We start from the raw sequence: 17,216 nt of genomic DNA on the forward strand, positions 1-17,216 counted from the left end.
AGTCATTTTGATCCAATTTTATAATAATCCCACCTAAAAAATAATATGACAGCCTTAATTAATACTTTTGCTTAATTAAATAAATTTAATATACTAGACAAAAGTAGAGAATTTTTATTACTTATTTATTCTAATATTGCTAACTGTACGTACGAACTCATTACTTATTTATCCCTAAGTAGAGGGGCACGGCCCGTCATTATCATGATTGTACTGAAATCAAAGGATAAAGAATCATAAATAGAAGTAGCTTTACAAAAACGTGTATAATATGGCTCTACATGAAAATGGTGCTCTTCCAACAACTATCTTAACTTGTAGGTGTTGCTATGTTTTTCATCATACTTCTCGTTGCAAGTGTAGCTCAATATCAACACATTGTTCAACTCGATAGCTGTTCAAAGCTTGTTCCTTTTCTTTGCCAGTAGACTTCTTTATCTGCATTTGATCCATGTCCCTGCATACCCTGCACCATAAAATATTCAGATCAGCAACTTGCAACTTAAAATCCAGACAACAAAGTAAAAGATGGAAATAGCTGTACCATTTTGTTAACAAAGAATATAAGATCATCTTGCTGATGCCCCTAGACTCCTTTCCATGAATAAAATACAAGTCCACGGCGTCACTCCAGAAGTGGGGATCCATTTCAACATCTGAAGCGATTTCAACCTCCTTATTGGCTTTCACTAACATGCCAGATTTCTTCACCATAGTTAGCAACTCTAACCTGCCATGTAATCCTCAGATAATCTATAAAATGGGTCTTACTTTCTCAAGTTCTTAAAACTAAAAAGTAAGCAATCCATTCTCGTGGTAAAACCCATGTGTCGCTTGAGATTCATAATACATGATGAATGTACATCTGCAATTTAAGAAGCATTCCATCTGTATGTCAAAATATCAAGCACCATGTATATCAAAATTGTGAATCGGCAGAATTGATAAAGAATACTATGATACATGTATGAAAAGAGAAACTGCAAATGGCTTTTTACTTCATCGTCATTGAGGCCACCTAACTCTATAGTTCCATTATTCCATTTCAATGCAGCGTCTTGAAAGAAAGTAGATTTTCTAAGACCTGTATAACTCTGATCAATAGATACAATTGAATTGAATTAGGAAAATGAATAAAACATTATTTGTTCGTCTATGCCAAGGATGAATACTACTTTAGCACAACATGAAGTATTATGCACCATTACAGAATGCATGTGCGATTTGAACTGAGGTTAGACTCAACCAGATGTCAAACTAATTTGGAGCATGCTTTTAGTGTATACAGTTCAATGAATTTGATTTAAGACTCAGTAGAAATCACATCAAACATGGTAGAATACAGTACATGGGAAAGAAACTGATGTAATTTGTCCTACCCTTACCTGAAGGCAATTGTTGCTAGTAAAATTATTCATAGATTTGATCGTTACTCTAAATAACTAACTGGAGCTCGACAAATTAACATGATCATAAGATTTTAAAATTTATGCATTCACAAACTATAGTTTTAAAGTTTGAAGTAATTTTACTTCAAATGCAACTAACGGGTGTCATACAAAAATCTTAAACATAGAAAAGTCCTTCAACTTGTATATAAAAGAGAAATTAAAGAGAAATAATTTTTTTTTTCCATGAGATATAACGGATAGCAAGGAAAGTATTAGTATGCACAAAAATTAATTTTACATTAAGACCAATCAACAAAAATTAACCATACCCATCTTTTGAGTGTCCTTTTTTAGATTGTCACAAGGGATTTTCTTGCCTTGGTATTAACCTGAATAAGAGTTTCACAAGCAGCACTGTCATCGGATTCCTCTGAAGAAGTTTTATAACTAAGATATTCATCATCAGTGATGTTATCTACTCGATTAGATTCAGAAACACTGGCTGAATCGGGTTCTTCTACAGTGTACACCTGTTCAGTCAATTCATTTGATTCATTAGAGTTCTCCAGAGAGAATTGTCGTGGACTTTAATGACCATACTCATCAGGATGGCCCATGTAAGAGATAGAATCTGGTTCGACAAAAAAATCTTCTCTATCTTTTAAGGCCTCCCCGATGAACGCCCTCAAGAAATTCATTACTTGGATGGCATTTATCAGTGCAGTCAATGGATCTGCCATCTTCAAGGAACAAGCGAAAAATTACTTATTATACATGACAAGCTAATTGTGCACATGAAAATTAGTTGAGTAGATTCACATGAAAAATTGTGCACCCATTTAAAGAAGTAATGATAGAGAATCATACATCCATACTTTCCAAATTTCAACTCATTCTCTGTTTGTTTTTTTGCTATAAAATCTCGTCTTATAGGAGACAAACTGCCCCAAGAGTGTTGTACACCAGTATTAGGAGCAAACACCATTGCAATATTTTTGGAATTCATGCCTCTTCTTTCTCAATAGGATTCCCATTATTTTCAGTCTACGTCAAAGTCTCCTTTAGGTTCGCAGCACTTGTTAGGCCTCCCATTAATATGCCTGGCCTCAGGCACTCGCCATCTATTTTCATTGTTCAAATCTTTGACAACATGAAAAAGATCACGGAGTAGTAACTCATATCACGGAAGGAAATCAACCTACTCAAGTCTAACTCACTTGGACCCCTTAGAGATGACCCTTTCACTCTTCCACGGACTGATAGAAATCTTCTTATGAGGTGGTGGATTATCAAACACCATAATGAAGTGCATTAACTACCTTTTTGGTCTAAAAATCATGAAAGATGGTGAAAGACACTTTTATTGCCTACAAAATCCGACCAAGAAAACATAGGACAACAACACTGAATTTGAACAAAGCCAGAGTTTCTCTAGCCAGATCAGTTACGCATGTGATCATAAAAGACATATAATTCCATTTTTTCTTCAGAAAAATGTAACAAAATTTTCCAAAAAATATATCGATAAAAAACAGGAGAAAAATCTTTTAATGGAAATAGAAGTGTAGTAGTAGTAGAAGATCTGTCTGTTGCTTCTTCACCTTTTCCCCCAAAGAAAGTGGAGAATTTGGGGTGGAATGACAATTTCAAGAACCATATAAAGTGTCCGCATGGACTCTATATGGAACCATATTATTGCGGTAATTTATCTTGTTCAAGCGTTCCTCCAGGAAAACATTAGTCATGAGATTGATATCCCAGTCCAGCAGAGCAGCTTCTAATTTTCAGTAACACAATGTAATTATCTACGAAAGATGATCTCGGGTTGCAGAAAAAGTAGAACATTGATAGATATACAACAAGCTTTATCACAATGTTGAAATGATCTATTGTATCTTTGGCAGCAAAATGAGCAATGCTACTAATGGTAATAGAAGACAAATCTATTACCAGATCTTAAGAAATTTCAAAGACTTCTAAGTAATTTGGAGGAGGGAACTGGACCTAAAGATAGGAGTGGCGATATCCAGCCAAACCATTGTTAACCCTATTGTCAGGTACATTATATGGGGCAAATATTAAGCTCATCGACAGGGTAAGCACTTTTCTTGAGATCTGATTCGTAACAATGCATGCAGGTAAAGAACAAATTATTTGGATCCAAACCAGGCACCTGAATGTTTCTCCACACCAGAGAAGTCAAAACTGGAATATTAGAAGTATCCACAGGGCATAGAAATGTAGTTGTGCAGTTGTACCATCAGAGTTCTAAAAACTTCCATACACAATAATCAAGTTAGTGAAAATGAAAAACCATTCGCAAGGAAGAAACCACAAGTTTGTAGCATTTCTTATCATCTAATTTGTCAAACAACATTTACGCGAAAAACACAATCATAACTTACATTCTCAGGCAAGCAGTAACCATGATCAATTGGTGTAAGTAGGATTCGTCCTTCTTCCCCTTGCCTGCTCACAAGAATATTCCCAGCATGCCTAATTCAGATTCACATCTATCTAAAGCACATTACGGATAAAACACATTTTGAGAATTTCAATCTTATTGATATATTTCTTTACCCTTTTATTTCATCTAAGATGTTTGCATGTTGACAATTTTTTTAGTCAGGTAGATATAAAAGTGAAAACTAAAAAAAGAATCAGTTGATTTAGACATATAATTAAACTTCAAATGCAATGGGTGAATCAACGCTTACAATAGTGCAGTAGTTAGAAGCATTAATAGGAATCAATATATATAACCAAAGTACTTGATCAAATAAAAAGAACTCAATACACTCATTGACAGTTTACATGATCATACTTTATGGAACTCAAGAATTCATTGAGGATTTTTTCTCACATTCCTTGAAGAAAATGTTAGCAAAGAAAAACTCACACCCTCACCACAAAACAAAGTGAAGCTATTAGAAATCAGAGAACATAGTGTCCAAAGTAATTTATGAAAAAGGAGAATAAAAGTTCATGAACTTGTATGAAGAAAAAGAGACAAACATAAGAGGACAGCCCGATGGATGGATTAAAACTCTGATATGTAACCTTACCTTCCATTTCTGCAAAGATACAAACATATCAGAAAAGTAAAACCCCAAAATGATATCCAAATTCAGAAAAGGAACTGCAGAACCTTGAAGGTTACTACTAACGTGAGGATTCTAAATCTTACAATCTAGCCGAAGATTTTTTCTTGCTTCAAACTCTAACCCTTATGGAAAACCTTAAGCACCCAAATTAGGCCAAAAACAAACAGAACGTAAAAAATGGAGAATCATAATCCGATCTAAATTTGTGGGTAACAAATAGAAAAAAATTGATGGTGTCGAATGACTCTTCATCGTGCTCACCTCAAGATCATAAGTTGAAGGGCAACCAAAAAATTGACAGGATCGAAAAGCATTACCGACCTTTGAAATTTTTCATCACGGAGCCTTTCTCTATTCATTATCCCAGGACCCATATCTTCACAATTTCCTTCATTTTTCTTAAACAGCTGCCAGTGAACCAACTTTTTTATCTTGCTTGCTATATGGGATAGTAATCCCACCATTTTGTTCTAGTTCTAAAATGTTTGGCTAGCTTATTCAAACTTACAGGTCAGGTCTAGGTTTATCGGCTCCAACAGGCGATCATTTGACTTCATACTTGAAAGACCATGCGTATCCCTGTAAAAATCCTGTGAAAAAACCGCTAATCAGAACAATACAACTCATATTCACAAAGAAAAAACAGTTGAAAGACAGAAAAATCAAGCAACATACGCAGTAGAAGGACGTTCGCGCTTAGACTCTCTAGTTGGAAGCTCAGAGCTGTCATCACTATCCTGGTCGATATTCCGTTTTTGTACCATCAAAGTCTAATTTTTTCAGTACTACCAATAATTAATACTCGGTACTCTGTCCAATCTCTCTTGAGTTTTTGTGAAAAGGTAAAGAAATGACATGTGATGACAAAAATTCCTCTTTTATCCCGGGGTTGAGGAGAATGCACGGGTCCGTGGAAAGAGGAGCCCTAAATCAATCTAGCACAGGTGAATCAGACCAAAATATATAGATAGCTTTGCACAATCTTGAAAACTAAATTGTACTTCTACAACAAACAGAAAGATATATGTGTAGAACTTACTCAACTTCGGATTAAAGGCTTCAGCGTTAGTGCAAGTTCTGGTGGAGATACGCATAGCCTTGTAAAAAGCCTGTGAAAAATCGCTAATCAGAACAATGCAAATTATATTCACAAAGAAAAAACAGTTGAAAGACAGAAAAATCAAGCAACATACGCAGTAGAATGATGTTCGCGCTTAGACTCCCTAGCTGGAAACTCAGAGCTGTCATCACTATCCTCGTCGGTATTCCATTTCTGTACCATCAAAGTCCAATTTTTTCAGTGCTACCAATAATTAATACTCTGTACTCTTTGCCGAGAACTCTATCAGAATAAAGGTGAGAGATTCATTTTGTCTGGATACAAAAAGGATTTTGAGAACAACAATAATTTACTTCATAATCAGTGGGGCTAGGGCAAGAGATGATCAAAATGAGGCTTCAAAAGCATGGTCCCAATAGCAGAATAGTTCTTAAGTATGACAAAATTTGAAGCTACCATACATATCATGATATCAAAAGGATATCTAGCACGATAGAATATGTACCTGCTCGCAAAGAATATGAGACGGTTGGTTTACGGGCAAGTCAATATCCCAAGCAATAACCTAACAAATATGCCTGATCAGAAAAGGCAACCAAAAATTCATATTCCGAATGCAAATTAAAATATAAAAGTATCTTCATATTTTTATCAATTTCCTTGCATGCGATATTTCTGAAGCAATTATGTAAGGATATGAAATCAGATGTAAATAAGTCACCAAGATATCAATGGTCGTCTATTTCTTTATTCCATTGTTTTCTTTACATGTTGATGACAATTCTGTAATTAACCAACAAAAAGATAAACAAGTAAAATTCAGCATTTAAGTGTAGTTTACAAGGCAAATCGACGAAGGAATTTGTATACCTTGAGAATATCGAGAGAGTCAGCAGTCATTGGCCTTTGCTAGGCAAGCCGAGTCGAACTTTGGTTATATCGGAAGGTTTCTGAATCGCCGACATGTTTTCACTTTTTCTGGCTGGAATTGGACGGAGGCAGAGGTTGACGGTAGAGAAGAGATAAAAGCAGCGCCGCCGTAAAGGAGTGATTGGGTAAGTGGAGAGTGGAGATGGAAGTGAGAGCAATAGGCGCGTGTGGTGCAGGGAAGATGGAGTGGACTGATTCTGTAAAGCTGTGTATTTTGTTCACTTTTGTCGTGTTTAACAATAATGTTGCCACATATTTTCCACAAAGAGGAGAAAGTACCATTGGATGGTATCATTTAAATAGCTTTACGTACAATTTATTAACGTTGCGTTGGTCCTTGGTGTTATTGGCTTATATAACAAGAGATTTCACTCCTACCATATTCATTTAAGACATGTCTTTCACATTCACCATATATTATCATGTTTTTAAAATGCTAAACTTGCAGGCATCCGGATTACAACGTTACCAATAAAGCGAAGTAGGAGCAACGGTAGTGAGAGCATACGACTTTACTCATGAAGAAGCAGCATCACATGAACCTTCTTCCACAAAGACCACCAACTGCTACACATATGAACTCAGAACATTTAATCGGTCGTTTGGTAGAGTATATAAGAATAAAGTTGAATAAGGTATATTAGTAATATTTGTATTATTAATATAAATATTAGTAATGCTGGTATTGGTTATGCAGATATTACTTTTTATACCGTATTTGATTTGATGTATTAAAAATAACTAGTTTAGCTGTACGTGCGTCATTTTAATGAGTTCAAACATTGCACTAAATAAAAAATTTGTTAAAATAGTAAAGACGAATATAATAATTAGATTTAACTTCTTTTGAATATGTATTTAATTAAACGTAATATTTATCAAAAAATTTACCACCTATAAACTGCAATAAAAAAATACGATGATAGAGATAATAAAATAATAAAATTAAATCTAATATTTACACAAAAATTTTCTCAAGATCGTCCGACACTTATTTAATACTTGTAAACTCTAATAAAATAATATAATAATAGAGATATTAAAAATAATACAACTAAACCTAACCTTTACACAAAAAAAAATCTCAAAGCAGAGATATCAAAACAATACAATCAAATCTAACTTTTATCTTAAAAAATTCTTCATAGGCGGCCGAATTTTATCTAACATCTATAAACTACGATAAAATAATATGATAAAAGAGATATCAAAACAATACAATTAAATTTAAATTTTACACACAAAAATTCCTCCAAGCTGAAGGACATTCATCTACAACCTGCAAACTATCACAAAATAATAAAACTAATAGAGATATTAAGACAATACAATTAAACCTAACTTTTACACAAGAAATTCCTCAAAGCTAATTGACATTCATCTACGACCTGTAAACTGCAACAAAATAGTACAATAGTGATCACAAAGTTTCGATTTCGATAAAAATAATTCTTGTCTGTGCGCTAATTTTAACCCTAAAGAATGACATGAATAGAAATAAAGAAGATATATATCTATATACACACACGTTGAATTCTATTATATTGACAACAACAGTAAAGAAGTTAAGGGTTAAAAAGTTAAGCATCCACCAATCAAACATGCAACCAAATCAAGTTAGATGAGCATGCCACATTATTTTAAATACATTAGTTTGAAACATACGTCCTTTATTTTATCAAGTTGTAAATACATTTTTTTCATGCAATAGTCTGTTCTCCGTACTTTAGAGTGTGGACTGATTTATTGACTACTGCAAATTGGATGTCTTGCGATTGCATGAGTTTGATAGTGTAATAGTTTAATGTGCATATAAATATTTATAGAAGTATTTCCTTAATAAAATTCTATTTTAGGAGTATTTTTTCAATTGATCGGTACAAAGGAGAATATTAATTAATTTTACTTCTATATATTTTAGGATTTTCGTATATTTTAGGAGTCTAGTTAATATAATAAAAATAATTAAATAATAAATTTAAAAAATAGTGAAAAGACAGTTTTATCTAAAGGACAGTCTTTTAATGAAGGGTAAAAAGTTCAAATCACTTTTCTAATGGTCTTTACATTTTTAATATATTATAGATATATATTTACATAATTTCATAAAAAATATTTGTTTACCAAAATACCCTTACTTTCATTAAAAGCTTCAAAGATATCTCATGACAATTAAGAAAAATAACAACATCCGCCTACAAATTCACTTTCCATAGAGGAATCGCCAACTCCAATTAATTGGGTGCTGCTACTCATCTTTCACCCTCCCGTGAAAATATCTTAAAATTTCTGTAGATTTGTTTCAAGATCAAAAAATTAGTTCTTTCCCCAGCTCTACCTGAGCTCTACTTGCTCCTCATCTTTCCCTCAAAATCTGTGTTGCTGCTGAGTAGTTCTTTCCTATGTAGTGAAATGGGTTTGTCTAAATTATCAAATTTTGACAAAAGTTTTGGTATGTTAATCGTAAATGCATAGTTTCAAAAAAGTGGTAGATTTAATTGAAAGACTAAGATGAAAATTGAGGGGTAATTTAGTAATTCAATAAGTTAATGCATGTGTTGAAGCGTTTGTATTACTAATACATAGACAATGGAGGGTATTAGTAATATACACCTCAATACACACTAGAATGTATAACTAATGCTTGCATTAGTTATACATAGACAAAAAAATGAATTCAACAAAGTACTAGTAATACACATTAACTAATGCATGCATTACTTTTTTCAATACACTCTACCAAATGACCCCTTAGGAATTGTTTGATAGGATGCATTAGAAAAAATAATGCATGTATTAGCTTTGTGTATCATAAATATCTCATGTGGTACGCTTTTTCAATACACTCTACTGTGTATTATGCTAAGAATAACTAGCACCTGAAAAATCCTTGTTATTAGCAATGCAATGGACTTTAATGCGTTCATTAGCATGAAAAAAGAGACAATAGCCCCTTAAAACCTTTTTCATATCAGTTTCATTATATTTTGAAGGGTATTTTTATAAATAATTTTTTTATTTAAAAATATATCATGGAAGTTATTTTTAACACACCAAGTCAAATACTGCATAAAAAATAATTTCAGTATAACTAATATAAGCATAACTAATATTTACATTACTAATACATCATATTTTGTACTATTGTTATACAATACCAAACAACCCCTTACTAACATTAGGATAAATAAGTACGTAATAAAAAATCTGACCTTTAATTTTGTCTAGGATCTTAGAAACTTAATTAGTCGATTCTTAGTTTAAATATCGTGCAGTTTTATATTCAAATATACAATTATAAAAAAGTAAATGATATTAATGGGAATCAAATTTGTGGGAAATATCCCTTTTTTACCAAAAATTAAGAAAGTACTTTTTCAAAATTTATTTACGTAACTATGGTTTGTTAATGTAATATAATCTTGACCTTTAAAAATTGAATATGACATGTCTATCTGAGTCTCTAGAAACTAGATGTGTACATTGACAAAATGGAGAGAAAGTGTAATGGAGAGGAGATCTATATACTTAGTTTAGTATATTAACTTTATTTAATTAATCAAATACATTAACTAAGACTTCCATATTATTTTTAGGTGAGATTATTGCTATCATTTATTTATTTTCAGGTACAAGAATTTGTATTTAGGCATAATAACTTTAACACTAGTTCAAGTTTAAACAAGAATACTATGAAGTACAAAAACACCCTCCACATAAGATCAAAGTGATCTTTCTTAGAAGCGTGTTTTATTTTATCAGAAATTAAGATGAAACAGAAATATAAAGTCAAGTCCCCCGACTTCACGGAGTGTCCTTAAGGAATAATTTCTCTCACTGTACCTAAGGTTTTGGAATCTTCCTCCCAGGATAAAATGACTTTCAATCCAACTATAGTGGTACCTCAAATAATTGGATTCGTCGAACTCACTCAACGATTTGATTGATCACAAAGAATGTTTTGAAGACAAAAAGAGTTTTTATTTCAGAAAATTTTTCATTCATAAACCTGTGGATAAATGCAGGTTTATATAGCCATCAAGTGCCCCTTCCCAAAGGTGGCAATGGCTCATCTGAAAAGGTGTATCCTTTGGAAGAGTCATGTCTGTTCATTTGAAATATTGTGTCTTTTTCTTAACAGACACAACTATCTGAATAGTCACTCCTTTTCCAAAACAATGTCTTTTCCTCAAAGGTTGTGTCCCTCCATTTTCCATTCAAACCTTTTTCATACATATTGAACCCAACAATCCCCCACATGAATGGGAATGACTATTTTTTAGTAAAATTTACGGACAGGTATATGATCATCAAACAAAGACTGAATGATTCTGGATAAGTGGGTTTCCCTTTGAACTTTCCATAGTGAACATACATCGGATGCACTCGGTCAATCGGTAGATTTGATATCTTTGAACCTTCGAGCTTTAATGTACACCTAGACAATACATGTCACATAATCAACTTTTACCGTTTATGGTTCTCACGGTTTTGTTCTTTTCATCCACGAACACGTCTCGGATTCATGAGAGCTTAGAGAATAGGTCTTTACTAATATTCTCCTTAAAGCGGCTTCCACTTTTCCCTCACATAGGTGATTTCTAAACTTTCAACCCCATAGATTAAACTATTTGGTCAAATATGCCAAATTTAGATAATCATTAAAAGAATTCTCACCTTAACTCTTATCCTTGTTTACTAAACATTGTCTACATCAAGAGAATGGGTTAGTATTTTGATAAAGTTGAACCTGTCAGACATAACTTTCTTTGATCTCCTTGAACCTAGCTCTTGGAATCTCCAATCTGCTAGGTAGAGTTACCGCCATGTTGACTTGTCCTAGACCTTAAACCCATTCTCTTAGATGTCTTTTCCACTCCTTTTCTAGATAGGCCTTTTGTAAGTGGATCCAACACATTATCCTTTGACTTTACATAGTCAACAGTGATAATTCCACTAGAGAGAAGTTTTCTAACGGTATTATGTATCCGTCGTATGTGACGAGATTTACCATTATATATCATGCTCCCTGCCCTACCTATTGTCGCTTGGTTATCACAGTGTATACATACTGGTACCACTGGTTTGGGCTAATAAGGAATATCTTCCAAGAAAGTTCGGAGCCATTCTGCTTCTTCACCGACTTTATCCAATGCAATAAATTTAGATTCCATTGTAAAGCGAGCAATACAAGTCTGTTTGGATGATTTTTAAGAGACTGGTCCCCCACCGATAGTAAATACATATCCACTTGTGGATTTTACTTCGTTCGACCCGGTGATCCAATTTGCATCACTGTATCCTTCAAGTATCGTAGGATATTTATTATAATGCAAAGCATATTCTTGAGTGTATTTAAGATACCCCAAACTCTTTTCATTGCCATCCAATGAGTTTTGTTGGGATTACTCATGTACCGACTCAACTTACTGATTGTGCATGCTATGTCTGGTCGTGTACAGTTCATTATATACATTAAACATCCCGATACTCTTGCGTACTCCAATTGTGAGTCACTTTCACCTTCATTCTTTTGAAGTGCAAAGCTCACATCCGAAGGAGTCTAGGCAATACCGAATTCCATATACTTGAATTTGTCAAGTACATTTTCGAATGAGACTGTGACAATGCCAACCCTTGTGGAGTTCTATAGATTCTTATACCTAAGATCACATCCGGAACTCCAAGGTCTTTCATATCAAACTTGCTCTCGAGCATTTGTTTCGTTGCATTTATGTTAGAAATGTCTCTACTGATGATCAACATACCATCTACATATAAACATACAATGACTTGGTGATTTGGAGTGTCTTTAATATAAACATATTTATCACATTCATTTATTTTGAACCCGTTTGCCAACATGATTTGGTCAAACTTTGCATGCCATTATTTAGGTGCTTGCTTTAGTCTATACAACGACTTAATAAGTTTACACACCTTATTGTCCTTTCCTGGAACCACAAAACCCTCAGGCTGTTCCATATAAATTTTTTCCTCCAATTCTCCATTTAAGAATGCGGTTTTCACATCCATTTGATGGATTTCAGGACTATATACCGTAGCCAAGGCAATTAACATTCGAACCAATGTTATCCTTATTACTGGCGAGTATGTATCATAATAATCACGGCCTTCTTTTTGCTTGAAGCCTTTTACTATAAGCCTTGCCTTGTATTTGTCAATAGTACCATTCGCTTTCATTTTCCTTTTGAAGATTCATTTAGAACCTAAAGGTTTATTTTTCGAAGGAAGATCAACCAATTCCCACGTATGGTTGCTTAAGATTGAATCAATCTCACTATTGACCGCCTCTTTCCAAAAGGATGAGTCTGACGACGACATCGCTTCTTTAAACGTTTGAGGCTCATTTTCTAAGAGAAATGTTACAAAATCTAATCCAAACGTAGTAGAAGTTCTTTAACGTGTACTACGTCTTTGATTCTCTTCATTATGTACATTCTCACTTGGTTCAGCTCGAGGTCGTTTAGACTCTCCACTAGACTGTTCATGTCTAGTTTTATACGGGTAAATATTTTCAAAGAATTCAGCATTATCTGATTCAATTACCATATTTTTATTTATATCCGGATGTTCGGATTTATGAACCAAAAACCTACTTTCTTTACTGCTTTTAGCATATTCTATGAACATGCAGTCCACAGTCTTAGGTCCTATCTTAACTCTTTTAGGCATAAAAACTTGGACCTTTGCTAAACACTCCCACACTTTGAAATATTTCAAGTTGTGTTTCCTTCCTTTCCATTTCTCATAAGGAATTGATTGTGTCTTACTATGGGAAACTCTATTGATTATACGATTGACTATAAAGATAGCCTCCCCCCACAAGTTTTGCGATAAATCGGAACTTATAAATAAGGCATTCATCATTTTCTTGAAAGTTCAGTTTTTCCTTTCCGCAACTTCATTAGATTGGGGTGAATACGGGGTCGTAGTTTGATGGACAATTTCATTCTTTACACATACTTCGGCGAAAGGAGATTCATATTCTCCGCCCCTATCACTTCTTGTCATTTTTATCTTTTTCTCAACTTAATTTTCTACTTTAGTTTTGTATTGCCTAAACGTATCTATTGATTCATCCTTACTATTTAGCAAGTAGACATAACAATATCTAGTGCAATTGTTAATAAAAGTTATGAAATACTTTTTTCCACCACGTGATGGTGTTGACTTCATATCACAAATGTCAGTGTGTACTAAGTCTAAAGGATTGGAATTCCTTTCAACAGACTTATAAGGATGTTTTGCATACTTTGATTTCACACAAGTTTGACACTTTGATTTATTGCACTTAAAGTTTGGCAAAACCTCTAAGTTAATTATCTTTCATAACATTTTGTAATTAACATGGCCAAAACATTCATGTCACAAATTATAAGACTCAAGCAAGTAAGAAGAATTTGAACTTTTATTCATTTTAACATTCATTACATTCATCTTGCAAAGGCCCTCGGTGAGATAGTCTTTTCCTACATACACTTCTCCTTTCCTAATTATAATTTTTTTCAGAAACGGTTACACATTTGAATTCGTTCTTGTCTAGAAGTGAAACAGAAATCAAGTTCCTATGTAACTCCGGAACGTACAAGAATTGTTAAGTGTCAAGACATTTCTTGAAGTCATTTTCAAGCCCACTTTTCCTGTTCCTTCTACCTTAGTCGTAGTGGAGTTAGCCATGTAGATCATTTCTTCTACTTGAGCCAGAGCGAATGACGAAAACAACTCTTTGTTAGCACATACATGGCGGGTGGCACCAGAATCTATCCACCATTCACGTGGATTTCCTACCAAGTTGCATTCTCAGAACATAGCACACAGATCATCACATTCTTTGTTGGACTCAACCATATTAGCTTGGTTCTTTTTCTTGCCTTTCTTAGGGGCACGACAATCAATGGAATCATGGCCAATTTTTCCACAGTTGAAGCACTTTTCCTTGAATTTCTTCTTGGGTTGATTGCTTTCTTGTTCAACTTTGTTCCTTTTCTTAGAATTGTTTTGGTCATCTTCTACAATATGTGCTCCATTAATTGTAGAATTCCCTTTTGATCTTCTCTCGGTAGTCTTATTATCCTCTTCAATACACAGTCGAACAATAATATCTTCGACAGTCATCTCAATAAAGTAGTTTTTGAAGTCTTTCCACATAGGTTGTAGCTTCTCAATGATCGATGCTACTTGAAATGCATCATTCATAATCAAACCTACAAAACAGTTTATGTGAGTACTAAGAACATTTTTAATTTGTTTAACTAAGGTATTTTTCAAAGATATTCCTTCTGCTAAGAGATCATGGATGATTACTTGCAATTCATGAACTTGAGAGACAACTGATTTATTATCTATCTTTTTAAAGTCCAGAAACCTTGCAACAAAGAATTTCTTAATTTCCACATCCTCTGTCTTATATTTTCGTTCTAGTGCCCCCCATAATTTCTTCGATATATGTCTTAGTTCCACTGTAAACATTGTAGAGGTCGTCTTGGAGACCACTCAAGATATAATTCCTGCAAAGGAAGTCTGAGTGCTTCTAAGCCTCTACAATCATGAAATGCTCTTTGTCCGAGGTTCCCTCGGGCACCTCAAGAGCATCCTCACTAGTGAACCTTTGAAGGCATAGAGTGGTGAGGTAAAAGAACATCTTTTGCTGCCATCGCTTAAAGTCAATGCCCGTAAATTTTTTTGGCTTCTCTGCAGGTGCCATTGGTTGCAGAGCATTTGCTCGACTTGTTGAGGCAATACTAGTTTCCCCCACAGTCGTAGCTACATCTTGCATTTGACTTTCGTTAGTCATTTTTTCTGTCACTACAAAATAATAAAATTTAGTATTTTCAGAATACTATTTATAAAGTTAAGCAACTTTAAACTCTTCTTCTTGTTTCTAGTTAACGATGAAGTTTTTATGACTTCCAATCGTCAATCGAATTATCTTTAACTTGTGATAAAGATTTTATGTCTTCGAATCACTAGTTAAGTTCAAACGGAGTAAAAGCTTAAAGCTTTAATCTCCAAAAACAAGCAATACAGATTCTGCAAGGGTTATTCCTTAAGATTATTATCTTTTATGTATTTTCGGGTACAAGAATCTGTATTTAGACACAACAACTTCAACACTAGTTCAAGTAAAAAACAAGAATACTATGAAGTACAAAAACACTCTCAACACAAGATCAAAGTGATCTTTCTAAGAAGTGTGTTTTATTTTTCAGAAATTAAGATGAAACAAAAATATAAAGCCAAGTCCCCCGACTTCATGGAGTGTCCTTAAGGAATAATTTCCCTCACTGTACCCGAGGTTTTGGAATCTTCCTCCCAGGATAAAATGACATTCAATCCAACTATAGTGGTACCTTAAATAATCGGATTCGTCGAACTCACTCAATGATTTGATTGATCACATAGAATGTTTTGAAGACAAGAAGAGTTTTTATTTCAGAAAATTTTTCATTCATAAACCTGTGGATAAATGAAGGTTTATATAGCCATCAAGTGCCCCTTCCCAAAGGTGGCAATGGTTCTTCGGAAAAGGTGTATCCTTTGGAAGAGTCATGTCTGTTCATTCGAAACATTGTGTCTTTTTCTTAACAGACATAACTATCTGAATAGTCACTCCTTTTCCAAAACAATATGTATTTTCCTTAAAGGTTGTGTCCCTCCATTTTCCATTCATACCTTTTTCGTACATATTGAACGCAAAACTTATTTGAAAATCTGATCAGAGTGACTTTTATGTAATAATTTTTTTTTTTGTAATGTTCACTATGGGTGAAATTTTCTCGATGTAAGCTTCTCATAGATAAATATCAAAATCATGTATTATTTTGGCCTTGATATTCCCAAGAAGGACTTGATATGTATCACTATATTTTCTAACATGAACTTATGGACTGGCTATGGGAATTTTGCTAATAAATAGTCAAACCTTCATCAGTCGAAATGCAAAAATATCTGTTTTTAAAGTCGTTATTTAATTTTTATCTGATATTATATAATTTTTCTTATCAAGTTCACCTTCGAATATAATTTCAGATATTCGCATTTGAAGTGTTGCCTTGTGAAGGTCATTTTTCTTAACTAGGAATAATTAGCATCTTAATTTACATTTAATTTCAGATACTCGCATCTGAAGTGTTGCCTTGTGAAGGTCATTTTTCTTAACTAGGAGTAGTTAACATCTTAATTTATATTTAATTAAGACTATATAAATGAAAATTAGGATGTAGGCAACTCTTAAATAATTATCAAAATCATGTATTTTTTTGAATTGATATACCAAACATATACACATAGATGTATCACTTTATTTAGGCGATTTACAAGAATGATCTTGAAGATGGGTGGTTTCGAAGCTTTGATCTCACTTGTCTCATCGATAAAACTTCAAGTTTAACAAGTTTAAACATGGACCTTGAACATTTTTTTTCTTGGGACAAGTAAGAAATAGAAGTTTAAGATCATTCATTTTCAAGATCATTAGGTGTAATTTCGTGATATATTTTCTAAAATCGATGTTTGAAGCTATGGGCTGGCTATGGGATTTTTGACCAACAAAAGTCTCAACTTTCATCAGTTGTAATCTGCAAATTGGATTATGAGTGGCCCATAAAAATTGAAGACATCATACCATGAAGTGGGCTTAGCTTTGATGGTCTCGGCATATCTTTCTCAATGTTAAATGTGAAAATCACACGCACACATTTTATATAT

General features: G+C 33.6%; 1 protein-coding gene across 49 annotated transcripts; it reads right to left on the minus strand.

Moving 5' to 3' along the window:
* Positions 1-93: 93 nt before the first annotated feature.
* On the minus strand, positions 94-6,928 carry LOC107852955. 49 transcript variants are annotated; one of them, XR_007056086.1, is made up of 10 exons: positions 6,426-6,870; positions 6,061-6,120; positions 5,689-5,768; positions 5,535-5,604; positions 5,171-5,430; positions 5,004-5,085; positions 4,817-4,902; positions 3,797-3,860; positions 545-3,666; positions 94-466 (listed from the first exon to the last, which is right to left on the minus strand). XR_007056086.1 is itself a non-coding variant. In XM_047413304.1 (6 exons), exons 1-5 carry the CDS (start codon positions 6,453-6,455, stop codon positions 5,039-5,041), a joined length of 282 nt encoding a protein of 93 aa, XP_047269260.1. In that variant the 5' UTR covers positions 6,456-6,860; the 3' UTR covers positions 94-466; positions 545-5,038. The 49 variants fall into 49 exon arrangements, 6 of the variants coding, with proteins under 6 accessions (XP_047269260.1, XP_047269259.1, XP_047269257.1 ...); XR_007056077.1 differs by having other exon boundaries at positions 5,171-5,604; XR_007056079.1 differs by having other exon boundaries at positions 4,817-5,085; positions 5,171-5,420; positions 6,061-6,133.
* Between the last annotated feature and the right edge of the window lie 10,288 nt (positions 6,929-17,216).

The sequence above is a fragment of the Capsicum annuum genome, chromosome 5 (assembly GCF_002878395.1).
Source record: "Capsicum annuum cultivar UCD-10X-F1 chromosome 5, UCD10Xv1.1, whole genome shotgun sequence".
NCBI lineage: Eukaryota > Viridiplantae > Streptophyta > Magnoliopsida > Solanales > Solanaceae > Capsicum > Capsicum annuum.

Coding starts and splice junctions, on each gene's coding strand:
- LOC107852955 (XM_047413303.1), bottom strand. CDS start 714: ATGGTGAAGAAATCTGGCATGTTAGTGAAAGCCAATAAGGAGGTTGAA. Junction 467..544: donor TATTCTTTGTTAACAAAATG/GTACAGCTATTT, acceptor TTTATGGTGCAG/GGTATGCAGGGACATGGATC.